The sequence below is a fragment of the Bidens hawaiensis genome, unplaced genomic scaffold (assembly GCF_021521415.1).
Source record: "Bidens hawaiensis isolate Kalapana, Puna unplaced genomic scaffold, B.hawaiensis_p1.1 tig00042361_1, whole genome shotgun sequence".
NCBI lineage: Eukaryota > Viridiplantae > Streptophyta > Magnoliopsida > Asterales > Asteraceae > Bidens > Bidens hawaiensis.
This window is the reverse complement of record NW_027505776.1, coordinates 116,293-131,432: the sequence shown is the minus strand read 5'-3', so window position 1 is coordinate 131,432 and position 15,140 is coordinate 116,293. Positions and strand designations below refer to the sequence as shown.

The 15,140-nt window shown below is 34.1% G+C and overlaps 2 protein-coding genes and 1 pseudogene across 2 annotated transcripts; all 3 read right to left on the bottom strand.

The window, feature by feature from the left end:
* Window positions 1-2,124: 2,124 nt before the first annotated feature.
* Window positions 2,125-4,544, bottom strand: LOC143615258 (putative calcium-binding protein CML13 pseudogene; annotated as a pseudogene).
* Window positions 4,545-5,842: 1,298 nt separating this feature from the next.
* LOC143615264 (proline-rich receptor-like protein kinase PERK15) lies at window positions 5,843-7,637 on the bottom strand. Its single transcript, XM_077088429.1, has 6 exons — window positions 7,421-7,637; window positions 6,630-7,049; window positions 6,439-6,553; window positions 6,249-6,354; window positions 5,973-6,171; window positions 5,843-5,901 (listed from the first exon to the last, which is right to left on the bottom strand). Exons 1-6 carry the CDS (start codon window positions 7,635-7,637, stop codon window positions 5,843-5,845), a joined length of 1,116 nt encoding a protein of 371 aa, XP_076944544.1.
* A 3,135-nt stretch (window positions 7,638-10,772) lies between these two features.
* On the bottom strand, window positions 10,773-14,695 carry LOC143615253 (65-kDa microtubule-associated protein 3-like). Its single transcript, XM_077088423.1, has 12 exons — window positions 14,624-14,695; window positions 14,333-14,539; window positions 14,020-14,259; window positions 13,748-13,942; window positions 12,788-12,943; window positions 12,544-12,703; window positions 12,268-12,419; window positions 12,087-12,174; window positions 11,936-12,009; window positions 11,775-11,849; window positions 11,392-11,647; window positions 10,773-11,317 (listed from the first exon to the last, which is right to left on the bottom strand). Exons 1-12 carry the CDS (start codon window positions 14,693-14,695, stop codon window positions 10,875-10,877), a joined length of 2,118 nt encoding a protein of 705 aa, XP_076944538.1. The 3' UTR covers window positions 10,773-10,874.
* Window positions 14,696-15,140: the final 445 nt, after the last annotated feature.

Below are 15,140 nucleotides of genomic sequence, written 5' to 3'. Positions count from 1 at the left end.
ACACCCTTAAAAATTCAATTCAAATTTTGAAATGTATTCGTTAGGTAATTAAATAATTTTTTTAAAATGTATCCATTAACACCCTTAAGCATGTGAATTCGTTATAAATACGAAGGCTTCCTTTGTGAAAACCCGCAACCACTACAATCACCCCACAACCACTAAAATCACCACACTGCGGCGTAACCATTCGCCATTGTCCTCACTCGGACTATCCACCAACGCCATCATAACTATTCTCATCGCCCCTTTGATTTTAATCTTTACTCTAAATTTGATGCATACATAAATGTATTGCAAGTAAACAGAATGAAGATGAAGGGGAAAACAATTGCTCACTGTTTGGAGGCTGTCAAATTAACCAAACAGATGGTGAAATGGATGGAGTCTGTAAAGAGCTTAGGCCGCGTATGCGGTGCACCAATTGTTCCTAGAAAGCGTTCGTCTGAGGATTCTAACGAGAAGCTGATCAGGAAACCAAAACCGATGGCGCAAACGGTTCAAAATTTCCCTCTTGCAAATTGTGGAATCAAAGAATCAGACACAAAGCCATTGAAGAATTTGACAAATGTTCCCTCAGATGTGGAAAATAAGAAACTGATGAGTAGCTTGAGGCCGAATAAATTTGGTCGATCCACATATTTTACTGGCACAAGGCCACCAAGTGGTAAGGTTAAATTTTCGGATCCCAGAAGTTCAAACAATGGTGGTGCACACAAACCGAAAGTCACCACCACTGTAACTGTGAGGAAGCCGTTGCAGCCTTTAGATGGTGCAGACAGTAACGTTGTGAAGATCAACTCGCACGTCAATGTTAAGGAGAGTTCGTTGAAAACTCAATCCTCTGGGCACGATAAACTCAAAAGCTATAAACAAGCAGAGTTCATCAGAAACAAACCTTCATCGAGCTCGAAGCCTGCTGGAAAGGTTAAATTTTGGGACCCTCTAGCAGCAAGTCATGACCGACGTCCAAAGGTCACCACCACCATTCATATATCAAGGGGAAAGCCTTTGCAGAATTCTGAAAATGTTGTCTCAAATGGTGAAGCTAAAAGGCTAAAAGAAGGCAAGGCCCAAAAATCAGCAGTCATGACAATTACTGCATCACGAAAGGAAAACGAGAAATGTGAGAAGATCAAAGAAGCAATGAATGTCTTTGATCAAGTCTACCCCCAACTTTTGCATGAAAACCAAATGAAGATAAAGGGGGGAAAGATTGGTAATTGGAGGGTTCCTTTGGAAGCAGTCAACTTAACGAAACAAATGCTGAAATGGATGGAGCCTGTAAAGAGCTTAGGCCCCATATGTGGTGTAAAAATCGGGGATAAGTTCAAATACCAGGCACAGCTTAAGATGATTGGTCTTCATTGCCAACTTCAATCGGGTATTGATTATACCAATATTAAAGATGGTTTGTATGTTGCGAATCGTTATACACGACATAGAAATGAAATGGCAAGACTATGTTCAAGTATCATTTAAATAGAGTGCCCGGGCAGCCTGCACTTCACCAAATGCTGAATGCTAGCTGCTGATAACAGTTCTACCATCTCTGCACCTTTCAAATGCTTGAATCTGGATTTGAGTTTAGCGACCCGTCTGTTGTTCAGTATTTGTAACTGTTTTTTTCTTATGAACTACAGTTAGCATGTTTAGTTCTCTTGTTTTAGCTAGTTATGGGCAATCTGTTGTTGAAATATACATCAGTCATGAAGTTCAAAAATGTTGTATTTTAAACAATCAAATTACATTCATCCAACATTAGCATTTCCTAATTCCAATTCAGGATTAAACTTTCCAATATCCAAATCTTATTTCCCATTAATCCACCAACAGAACTCATAACTGTCTTCCACTGTTATATTGTTCACAAAGAGCCTTTAATTGATTATGGTTTGATAATATGACCAAGAAATGAGTTGAACCAAGCTCGATTTGATTGTTCGGCGAGCTTTCTATTGCAGGCCCGAGCTTGGTTGAGCTCAGATAAGAAGAATTCAAAGATAGACTCGAATCTTGAATATTTAATAAAAAATATATCATTTGATAACCAAACTAATTTCAAACATTAAAAAAAAAGCTTATATTCATTTATTGTCAAAAACATACAAAGTACAATGCATGTTTGGAAGCACTGCACACAAATCTTTGGTTTCTAGAGCATGCCCCAAGTACAAAACTCAAGTCCAGAACAAAAAAAAAATGTTGCATCTAAAAAATAATAAAAGGAAGTGGGACCCAGCAGCCTCTTAGCACCTCCAACCTGCAAACCAAATATAATCAGATTATAGGCATAACTTCAGTTTCACAAATTATGGTAATTTCAGCCCATTTACAAATATAGCCAACTTGGTATTTAAATATTTTCAAACGGGTCAAAGGGATAAACCTCACACTTATCTAGAGATAAATCGGGTCAAAAGTCGCCCAAATTTGCATTCACATGCTAACACTAATTTACGACCGTATTTTTACCTGACACGTATTAACTATTTATATAAATCAAAGAATGGATACAAAAGTGTCGTATAACTTCTAATCTTCTATGTAAACAAACTAAACAAGAGATCCTAGATTTGTGAATTATATATAGTTTAAGCTAATCAATAATAATAATTACAAAAGGTAAAGGCTTGAAGCTAGTGGATATCATTTCTTCTTTTCCCATCAAAAGAATAATTAAATTAAAGAATATATCTGTCCATTAAATATCATTTTTAATAGTTACCTCGACTTAAAGCACAAGCAAACTTGCAGACTTGCAGTATTAAAAATGAAGAAATCTTAATTGAAAAAAACATTCCGTCCTTTCTACACCAATTTCTATTTTTTTATCAGCAAAGAACTACATTTTTCAAATACGTCAAATTAACAATATAAGGAAAGGCACACTAATCACTTACGCCTGTAAACGAACCGAATGTTCATTAACTTTTCGGCGGAATGTTTGTTTATTTAATAAACGAACGAACATGAACAAACTTTTTGGCCATTTAATTAAACAAACGAACATGAACACACGTTTTGTTCGGTCATTTATGTTCGTGAACACCCGTTTATGTTCGTTTATCCATGTCGTGTATGTTCGTTACTTTATGTTAGTTTAAATTTAAATATATACATACATAACTATATTTTTGAATAAATATAAACATAAAAGGAACTTGTTTATCTTCATCTGTGTCCGTTTATGTTTGTTCAACTATATTTGTTTGATTGTAATCGTTTTGAGTTTAATGAGAAATAATACATGAATTTGTTTAACTTCGTTTGTTTGTGTTCGTTTACGTCCAAGAACTGTTCATTTAGGTATTAAACAAACGAATACGAACATGCTCGTTTTCTCATTGAACGAACATGAACAAAAAAAAATGTCCAATTATATGTCCATGTCCATGTTGGTTCTCGTGTTCGTGTATGATTAACTTTACACGAACAAACAGGAACACGCCCATGTTCATGTCCTTTCAATTCGTTTACAGGATACGCATATCTAAAATTAGCAAATTAAGTGTTTTTCTAAGTGTAAACAATTCAAATAAACTTGAAATTTAGATATCACGGGATATAGATATCTAGGAAACCTAATTTTGGTTTTGCTATTCAAAAGGGGGTTGCGGCGCATCTTGTTGCTCGTTTGCCTGCCACTTTATTGTAATCGTTTTTGGAAATTTAATCCTATATAAAGTATAAAGATAAGTTTTTCGAAAAAAAAAGGGGTAAATCATCAAAAAAATCACAAAACCATGAAGAAAATCTCCGTTCGATTAACTAAATGAACGAACACGAACACGACAGAGGCATGTTCGTTCAATTGCGTACATGAACGTTCAATAATGTTTTCGTTTACGGCTATTTATGTTCATTAATGTTTGTCTGTTTATGTTTATGCTAATATTTTTAAATGCCTTTCCTAATCTTATCAAACAAATTTAAGCAACACTATTCAAATTTGTTCTGTTCGGTTGGGTTCGGTTCGTTTACAATAATAATAATAATAATAATAAAACGACGAATCAGAAAATCGCGGTGACTTACGAATCATTTCGCAACCATCCGGGCAATGAAATCCTCATACTTAATCTTGCCATCAGACCCAACATCAATCTCCTTAATCCACTCATCAAATTCCGCAGGCTCCAGCTTCTCCCCAATACTCGTCAAAATATGTTTGAGATCCGCAACGACAACGAACCCGGTTCCGTCTTTATCGATAACCTTGAAGGCGTCACGGAGCTGGCGATCGAAGGGCTCCGGTTTAAGGTGCTTGGACATGAGCTCCGTGAAGCGGTTGAAATCGAATGGAGATGTTAGCTTCTCCTCGGCGATGATGGATTTGAGCTGGGCTTGGGTGGGGTTGCCGCCGAGAGAACGCATGAGGATGCCGAGCTCTGATGGGGCGATCTTGCCGTCGCCGTCGGAGTCGAAGAGGGTGAAGGCCTCTTTCATGGCGGCTACCTGTTCATCGCTCAAACCCATTGTTTGGTTGATTGTTGGTTTAATTGAATGAATGTATGTATGAAGAATATTGGGATGAATGAATGAATGTAGAAAGAGAGAGGATGATTGATTTTGGAGAACGTGTTTAGGGGATGGAATTATTGGCGTCCGTTAACTTGTTTGGGCCGAAAAGTTAAGTAAAGTAAAGCCCGTTTATTTTATTATTATTATTATCATTATTATTATTATTTTTGAACAACAGATGAATACTTTAAATGAACTACCGACTAAATTCATCACATCGAGATACACTCGTTTTTTTATCAGGAAAAAACACTCACCTAATGCTAACACTTGTGAACACTCGTCCGAATGTATAACAGTGTGGTGTGATAAAACTCAAGGGCCCAACTAGTGAAATTAACATATTCACCTAATCTCTCTCACAATCATCATATTGATGCCTCTGAAACCAAATGCTAGGACATGAATCAAACTTTGGTCATATAGAACATCAAGTCTCTCATGCCAGTATACCACTTCACTGCCTAGCTTATTATTATTATTATTATTATGTTTGAATGTTATTATTATTATTATTATTATTATTATTATTATGTTTGAATGACAACTTTGTTTATGTATGAGGTGTTCATGGGTCAGGTCAGTTTGAAATATATATACTTTCTAAAATCGAACCAAAAATCGAAATGCTAATTTTTATAGTTTTTCAAAACATCTAATTTTGATTTTTTTGGTTTTTTATTTGGGTTCGATTTCACTCTTTGTCGGTTTTACCATCTGGGTTTGAAAACTGTTGGCTAAAAAATATAATAATGATACTGTTAGAGGCGCCCATTTTTTAATTTAAAACAACCTAGTCGGACTGACTGATTTTAAAGATGGCTGAGGGAATTCAAAAAGATAAGCCCAGCTTGTTTATTTCAAAAATTAAAAATATATATGTAATACATAAACTGTTGAAGCGATAGTTTTCTAACTTTAGAATAAGTCGACAGTTTTTTTAAAGTGTTCAGACCGAACAAGTTGTTGACAATAAGTGTGATAAATTAAACACGCCACATTCAAATTCTCTACCAAAATATTTATCCAAATAATAAATCAAAAGATCTACCAGGAAGTAAACCTCAAACAAGTGAGACATCTAGTGGTAGTAATGACAAATGGATCTCTTACTCCTTTCGAAATACATATAAATCATACTTGATGTGTTTTTACAATAACTAATATCCCTAGTAGATCTCTTAGTACTACACTAACCCCACAAACATTTGTCACATCCCCTCAATGAAGAAGGTCTAAGGAAAACTTGTTTCTGTCATCTCTAACTCAGTGGAAGTAAAGAACCCTTGAAATCAGCTTGCTGGACCAGATTTTACTTTTAGCCATAGCTGACTTTGACCAGCATTGACTTTTTAAAATTTTGACCTAACTGATTTGCTAGGACACCCAAAGTTAAATTAATTTAGATCTATTTTGGCTTTCAAATGCCTTTTTTTTGAAACTCTTACACTTGAATGCTAGGTGTCCTTCTAAGGCTCCAACAATCTGGCTCATCGATGGTCTACGTAGTCTCAAACGGCGCACACAAAGAGTGGCGCAAACAATCATTCTACGCATTTCACTATACTTGTACATATTCTCCAATCTTGGGTCTACTAATGCGCTAAAATTTCCATCCTTCAACGCTCGCTCCAGCAATGGCTTTGCCTAAATATGAGATCATTATTATTAGCAAAACCAACTACCACAAGACTGCCTTTACTTAACTAAAAAAGATAACTTACCCAACCGACAATATCATAATCCAAAACTAAATCAACAGGTTGGTTGCCCGTAATCAATTCGAGAAGTATGACACCGAAGGAATACACATCTGATTTCTCAGTCAACCTCCCAGATTAAATCAACAGGTTGATCTTAGGTTTACCTACAACATAAATTGGTTCAATACCTTGACAATTAAAATTTAAAAACATCAAAATATGGTTTACAATAACCTCACATTCGTCATGCAAATACGTCAATCCTTTCGCTATTCCAATCGCAACTTTCATCCTCATATCCCAACTTAACACATTGTTTCCATTCTCTGAAATGAGTTGCTAATTTATCAACAAACATCAACATATCAATTGTTAACTTTTTATTAACAAAAGTTCACTCACCATGCAAGTGGAAATACAAGGTCTTGTTCGGAACAAACTCGTACACCAGCATCTTCTCACTCCCATAATCGCAGTGTCCAACCAACGAAACTATGTGCTTGTGATGAATAGGACTAGCGATAGCAACTTCGGTTTGAAATTCAAGTTCCCCTTGTTTACTTCCGGTTCTCAACTTTTTAACTGCGACTTTCTCTCCATTCGGAAGGACTCCTTTATGAACATAACCAAAACCGCCTTTTCCAAGAATATTATCACCTGATTGTGAGAAATCTTGTGTTGCATTAGCTAAATCTTCATATGTGAATACGGTCTTGAGGGTTTCACTAGCGCAATGTGGCGGTGAGGGTTCTATCACAATGTTAACATGATCACCTTGTGGCATCGTAATAACATGATCTTTATAATGAGAAGGAGAAGGAACTACATAGCCAAACATTAAAAGATATGTTAAAACAAAAAATGTTAAGTACAACTAATTAAATTAATTTATCAGGTCAGCTACGGCCTACGCACTTCCAACGACCTTTTTTTATTGGGACTTTTCCCAAACAAGTGACGGCTTCTGGGTAGCAAATTTAAATTATTTTGTTTATGGGTGTCATTACATTCACGAAAGTGATTAGGATTTTTTTTTTTTTTTATGTTTTAGCAATATTAGACACTTCCGTGAATGTCATTTACAGGACACCCATAAACAACTCTTACCTTGAAACCGTCATCATATATTCATATGGAGCATGCATGCAATCGTAAAAGTTTGAACCTAGCTAGTTGACAAATTTAATTAATACCTTTAATGGGAAGAACTTCAGGGTGGGTTCTTGTTTTCTTCCTTTTACAAAGAATAACAAGAAGGCTAAGTATGATGATTGTAAATACTCCAGCAAATAATGCAATCTTAATGATTTCTCCAGATGACGACGGTGGAGGTACGGCGGTGGAAGGGGCTGTTGGCGGTGGTGAAGTGGTGGTAATGGATGGTGGTGTTGCCTGAACTAGAGGACGCATGATGATTGATGACTTATGAGTTCTTGAAACTCTATAGTCGATCACACATAATAAGGTTATTATTATAACTTATAAGTACGTCCAATGAAATGATACAACTATACAAGTACATTATATATATGTATATATAATGAGCTTTGATTGAACAAGGGAAATAAAAGATTTTGAGAATCTAAAAAATCTTTTATAGTTATATTTTATTTTTATTTTTTTTCACTTTTACATGTTTAAAATTTTTAAATATAATGAGAGGATTCTAGGCCACTTAATTTTACTACATTGTCGGTGTAATAATGTAAAAACAAAAGTTTGTTTTCTAAATATACATAGGTTTTTAAATAAAGTTTTTTAATGAAATTATTTGGTGAAAATATACTAATATTGAAGCTACGATTTGTGGAAATCAACTTTAATTATTTGTTATATTTCTCAATCTATTTTCCTTTTTGATTAAGTAAAAGTTTTTACTTGATTAAAATTAATATTAATAGTAATATATTAGGCTTACTTATAAGTTAAGGGTTCTTCGATCCTCAATTAGTAACAACCGTTGCATTGACAAAACAGGTTCATTATTAGACATTAACCTAATACAACGGGTATGTGTTCACGGTTTATTCTTGAAAATCATGAAATCATCCAAACTGATTATCCGTTTGATTTTACCAACAATTTTAAAAAATTTTGGTTAGCCGGCTTTTAAAATTTAAACAATAATTAAATGTTTGGTATGTTGTTTATACCAATAGTTGACCGTATCAAACCTGACTAGACCGAATATGAGAATAGTAAGAATATATTGGATATATTTCAATTTATTTAGATATTCCAAGTTGGGTTACATTTTAAACATCTTAGCAATAGTTGAATTATATATGGCGTTATCATTCATCTTTTTAGAGAATTAAAATATGGTAAAGGTTGAAAGGAACATGATACGATTAGTGTGAAGTATAAAGGTAATGTGGATGCCAATTTATAGAGTTCAATTTTGAAATATATATACTTCTTTTAGTACATACATTCGACTTCATAAGCTTTATAGAAAGCTATCTCACAATAATTATTGTAACTTGTAAGCATTGCATTAAAACATTTATACTTCCAATTTTCAATAAATAAAATGATAATGTACCATTTAAATTGTTAAATCTTCCTTCTTTTACATGTTTAAGTAATCGTGTTAAAATAAATTAATAGATTGACACAACACATATAATATTGCTTACCAAAACCATGCAACTTAATTTATAAAATATAAATATTACATAATTTACTTGTGTGTCTAATTCGGAACTTTTGTGTTATACATTTACACCCTAGTTTTAAAACTTGTAACCGCTAAGAAGTTTAAACCTCATACTACTTCTTAAGACTTCTTGTAGCATGTTCTTTATCGATTCTCATTTGCCGTCGACCGAAGACATACTTTTCAAATTGAAACCCGTTAATTTTTTGTTCGATAACCACATCACTAAAACAAAACATTACCAGAATTTTCAAGGTTTTCCATTGATATTTTGTTACTAAAAGAGTTAGAACTACAACTATAGTTAGAGATGGTAACTAACTAACAATTAGAGGTATTAGTTTAGTGTAAGCTAGGCTAATAGATTTAGATATCCTTGGTAGGACTAAAAGATTTCTAGCCTAGCGAGGTATCAACGAGTAGAAAAGATATTCCTCTTCCACTAGGTTAGACTTCTAGTCACATAGTGACAAATATGTAGATTTTAAATTAGTATTAGTAACAATTGGAGATGGTAGGCATAAGCTACTCACTGCCGTATGTGATTACAAATGTATGAGGTTATCTTTTGTCATTGGGTTATTCTGAATAACTAGCCTTTTATTTGTTGATCACTTAAAAAAAATAGAAAATTCTAACAAAGGCTAAGTTTTCTAAGAAAGGATATGTGGATAACTGATGCCATGTGCCTTATTAACATTTCTTTTAGAACTTTTTTGCATACCTGGATGATTTATTTATATATTATTGTTATATTAAACAAAAAAGTGATGTTACGATTCTAATTATCATCTTATCGGCCCACCCTACATTTTCAACGTGGATTGAAGATACACCATACTTTTGGTATAATTAGTGACTTAATAACAACCATTAATCTTTAAAATATCCAAATTATTACTGGCTCAAATCTCTAATGTTTTCTAATTATACAGCAAAATATTTTTAAAATGAATTTTATATACCAGATAATTGCTTGAAAACATAACTACTTTATTTTATAGTCAACTGTCGTTAACTTTCACGCCACACCTTAAACCATCCAAAAGCTTACACAGCACACTCTTGTTATTCTTCCCTTCCTATATATATACTTCATCAGCTTCAAATTACACACACAGCTTACATACCACACTCAAACCCGAATAACCCGAAACCCGATAATTTAAACACCATGTTAGAATTCACATATGAATTGATCATACTTGCTGCTTCTAATCCACACATCATATTTCTCATTTGTAATGTGATCATAGTTACTCTTATTCTTGTTAGCTTGGAACCCACTTCACATTCTGATATTTCTGATCACAAACACATTTCTACTCTTATTCATGTGCCACCACCGCCACCGTCACCGCTGCCTGCCGCTAACAAAAGCAATGAAACCGCCACTCGGACTGCAGGGCTTCAAGAAAGTGCCATTAATGTGTTGGTAGACGTTGATCAAGTGTCGAATGATTGCAACTTATCGGTCGAAGAACCCGAGGAGTTGGAGGATGATGAACTTAGAAGAAAAGTTGAAGAATTTATTAATAAGGTTAATAGAGGGTTGGAAAGCTGAAAATTTGAGTTTAAAATAATTATGAATATTAGGGTGGTGCATAATTCCAGTTAATTTAAGGTTGGAGCCAGGCTAGGATTGAATTCATGTAACACATGTAAAAAATCAAATTTAAAGAATGTTCAAATCTTCTTTTTGTTTATTTTGTTGGGATATAATATTATAGCATAGTTTCATATATACTTTTCAAAAAATATTTTTAAAAAATAATTAAACTGGGAGCAGTTGAACTGCTACATTTAATTATTTTTAATTACAAGATGCTATTTGGATTGGTGATGACTGATGAGCTTATTCTCTTAATACGTTGAAAATGCTAGGCAACGAGCCTTATGGTACACACCGTAAGCTTACAGTGGGATCAACTTATCTTATTAAAAAACATAAAACATGAGTAAAAGCCAATTACATTTGACTTCAAGCATCAAACCACAGCAACCATCTTCAAATGTGCACTTGGAATCACGAAACCAGCTCTCATTTCTTCGAAAGAGTACTCAATAACCGCACCATGCACCATCATCTCCTTAACCGGTACCACAGGTGTCATTGCAGTCTGCATTGGGACAGAACCCGATGGTGTCACAGGAATCGTGTTTGTTTTAGGATTCCTGTTTTCATCATTCGCAGCAGACATCAAGGATTTGGAAGGAGTTGTCATTGGAATCATGTTGGTGTTTTGAAAAGCTTTCTGTTGTTTTCTGTTGTTATCTTCCAACAATGTTGTTATTATGTTGGATTTTGATGATTTTGTTGAAGAAACCGGAGAAAAAGGTGGGCGGAAGATCGGTTGTTGTGACTGTTCAGCTTCACTGATAGAATGTTTACGGTTTGCAGGAAGTCCAACTATGTCCAAACCTCTCCTCCCTGAATATTTACACCATATTATATTATTTAGATTTGTAAATATAATATAATCAAATAAGGAGGTAGAAATGTACCAGTCGAAAGGGCTGTAAATCCATCATCCCTATTATTCTTTTTAGGGTCACGAGTATTAGGTGTCGCTCTAACTGGATAAAGATTGGTTTTAGGTGCATGCATAGCTCCACCGAGTGATAATCTTCTGTTACTTACACCACCATAAGGTATCCTAGACCCTACCTTTTTCCCACTTTGTTGCTTCATGGGGCTCGGTTTTGACCCAAATATGGCTTCCTGTTCTGCTATCAGTTGTCCATGAAGTTTCTTTTGGTCCTACAACACACAAAACACGTATATAAAGTCACCATTGTAAAATGGGTTGGGTTGAAACGGGACGGACAGGTTGACCCGTTGCTCTTTTAGCTATATTTTATTTGACCCGTTTGAGATTAAAACATACCCTTTGTCGTTTTCGTTCTTCCTCTTTCTCTTGCCTTAATCTCTTATATTCCTCAAGCATGGAAAGAAGTCGGATCTGCGTACACAGATTATATTTCAATATGGACCAGAACCAAAAAAAAAATATATTTTTAGATTATTTATGATATTAAATGTTATTACCCCATCATAAGTGAAATCGGTGCCTCTCTCATTCTCCCACGTTCTTGTTTTCACTGTTATTGCCTCCACAATTCCTGTTCCATAATCATCGATAATAACATATAAAAATGTTGATGTCCTAAAGAAACATTATAGTAATTAATGATCATACCTGGAAGTTTATTTACTAAAGCCCGAGCCTTTTCTGCACGCTTTAGAGTGAGATGAGCACCTCTTCCAGAATTATAACGATTATCATCCTAAATAATAATAACAATACATAAGTTACTCTAGTTTGATTTGTATTGAATAAAAAAGAAGTATCTAATAAAAATAAAAGAAAGAAAACCAACATTGTTATATTCCTCAAGCCAACACTCTTCTTCACAAGCAGAAAGCCACTTTTCAACTTTCTCGAGTATTTCTTTCCTGCTATATGCTTCCTCTTTCACTTCCCCCATTTGAACCTCAATTTGATCTAGAAGACCAGCAGGATCAATAGCTCCTTCATTGTGCAAACCATATGTCAGTCAATATGCATGATGCATGCAATACATATGTATGTGTACATATTGAACATTTTAGTCAATATGCAATACATATGATGTGTATATATTAATCATACATACCAGTTTCAATAGATTCCAAAACAATCTCCATTGAACTATCAGAGTCTGGAAGCAAATGTGTCTTTCTATAAATGTCTTCTAACTCTGATCTTTTCTTCAACACGAGTTCCTTCATTTTTCTTGATTTCAAGCCTTCAAGCCGTGAAACCTCAGCATCAACCTTCAAAAAAAAAAAAAAAAAAAAAAAAAAAACTTGTTAGATTTCATACATTTTGAATAATTCATCTATAACACCATATCTTACATGATTAATGAATTCATCCGAGAGCAAATTGGGTTCTGTGATCTCCTCCTCTGAAGCAGCTATGTTACAGGTGACACACTGAAATATTTGTTGTTCTTCGGTTGGTGTATCCATTAAATTCCAAAGCTCTAACAGAGAAGTTGCAAGCTTCTTTATCTACAATTTGTTTACCCAATTAATAATGTATTGAATATGATTACAAAAACTGCATTAGTAAGTCTAATCCAACATTTTATCTGTAACAACATGTTTTAGGAGTTCTATTTATTTTAGTAAAGTGATTTAAGAGGTTGCAAATTCTTAAAGAAACTATTGGCAACTTTTGACCATTTGACCCGTTCCACTTTTATACATTTGACCCGTTAGAGCTGAAATCTAACCCCAAGCCATCTCTAATAAAATTATGTTTGTTTATTTAAACGGACCAAACGTTCAGTAAACCCTTGTTTGCAGACAATTCGTTTATGTTTGTTTATTTGATAAACGAAATGAACAAAGTTTTTAGTTTGTTTAGTTAAACAAACAAACATGAACACATGAATCGTTTGTGCATTTGAGTTTGCGAACATTCGTTTATGTTTGTTCTTTTAGTTTCGCTCGTTTAGGTTCATTTATGCTCGTTAATGTTTGTTTGTTTCAGTTCGTTTATATTTATGCTTTTTACAATTTAGTCGAATTCTATGAAATTAATATATCACCTTTTACCATCCAGTCTAATTCTATGAAAGTAATATATCACCTCTTACAATCTAGTCTAGTTTTACCTTTTTAGCCCAACAGACTGATGTTGGCATTTACTTTTAATTGGTGTTCACTAGGTTATGTTTGTTCATGTATACTATTAACAAATGAACATTAACAAACACGAACATGCACATGCACTTAACAAACAAACGCGAACAAGAAAACCTGTTCCTTTAATCGTGCGTTCCAGTTGACCCATTCCACTTTTGTACTTACTGTTTGCATTCTCTGTATTTTGACCTCAAGTAACTGCTCTATAGCTGCAGCAAGACTTCCAATTGCATCATCATTTATGCTCGTTGTTCCATCAGGATTAATATCATAGACTGTCTGATTAAAGTCCATTCCAAGCACCAAACACAGTGAATTTAAGGTGCTCATGTGGTCTAGAACTTTTTTAAGCCTATCACTCTGGATATATCAAAGAAAAATTAAGAGTAGTTAGTAATCGTTTTAAAACAAGCTAATGGCGTAAAAAAGTAGATTACCTTCTCGTTCTCAAGTTCTTGTAGTTGCATATCAAGTTCTTCAAGTGTTCTCAATGATAAATCAGTTTCATCGAGTACTGTTTTATAAGTAGTTGCATAAATTTCCATTTGTATCTGTTGCATTTGTTCTAGAACTTCAATGAATTGATTCATTCTCTCGGATTTCCTCTTTTTCATCTCTTCAAGTTCTGGAAGAATGGCTTTGATCTCCGCTTTTAGGCTCTTAGTGTCCTGATCAGACTGAAAAAGTAACATGCCATACAACAATCATATCTTAATACATATTAATATTAATAATAATAATTATTATTACCTGCCTAATGTGCACGGGTCGCTCACCCATTGCAGAACATATGGCAGCTAACTCTGCTTCGGAATCAGCAATTGCTTGTCTCAATATCGCTCGGTTTCTGTTTGCTAAATCTACCTTTCTTTTATACACCTCAAGGCATTCTCTTTCGATCTCTAACAGCATTTTATCCCTTTCAACATCGAACTCTCCAACCTCATCCCATATTATCTGATTTCACAGTTGGCATACAAATTACACATTTTCACTTAAAAGTCTAGAATTATATATTAAGATTAATAGTAAAAAAAATACCTGTAGTTCATAAAGAAGGGTTCCACATGTTGTTTCTACTTGCAGTAGTGGATCATTTGCGGGAGTAGACATTCTGAGACAATGCAGCACTTGTGAATAAAAACCAATGAGCTATCCATTAGACACATGACTAAGTACAGTTAAATATTAAATAATATTTGGAAAGTAAGTGTAACTTATGAAAACAGGAGCTACATACACTAACTACAGGCATTCGTGCGGTTTCGACATAATATTAATCATAGAAAACATATAGTGAAATATTTTGAAAGCAATTACTGAACATTACTGCAAACAGATGTTACCATTCACACACCGGTTATCTTAATTCAAAGAATTATAACACAAATTGTTCCGAATTTAAAGACAGTTATGGATTTCGTTAAGATCAAAACCTTCAGCTATTGAAATTGTAAATACAGGAAGTATACGATTGATCAGCCATACAAACCATAGCTATATTAAAGCAAGTAATTAAGAAACCCTAAGTTCGGCAATTAATTAAAACCCTAAGTTC

Excerpts from the sequence above, each read along its gene's own strand:
- LOC143615264 (XM_077088429.1), bottom strand. The coding sequence starts at position 7,637 with ATGCGTCCTCTAGTTCAGGCAACACCACCATCCATTACCACCACTTCA. Across the intron at positions 6,172-6,248 it reads ATTATGATATTGTCGGTTGG|GCAAAGCCATTGCTGGAGCG; the intron begins GTAAGTTATCTT and ends TCTCATATTTAG. Across the intron at positions 5,902-5,972 it reads AGGACACCTAGCATTCAAGT|CAAATCAGTTAGGTCAAAAT; the intron begins GTAAGAGTTTCA and ends TGGGTGTCCTAG.
- LOC143615253 (XM_077088423.1), bottom strand. The coding sequence starts at position 14,695 with ATGTCTACTCCCGCAAATGATCCACTACTGCAAGTAGAAACAACATGT. Across the intron at positions 12,010-12,086 it reads TTTAGTAAATAAACTTCCAG|GAATTGTGGAGGCAATAACA; the intron begins GTATGATCATTA and ends ATTATGGAACAG. Across the intron at positions 11,648-11,774 it reads AAGAACGAAAACGACAAAGG|GACCAAAAGAAACTTCATGG; the intron begins GTATGTTTTAAT and ends TGTGTGTTGTAG.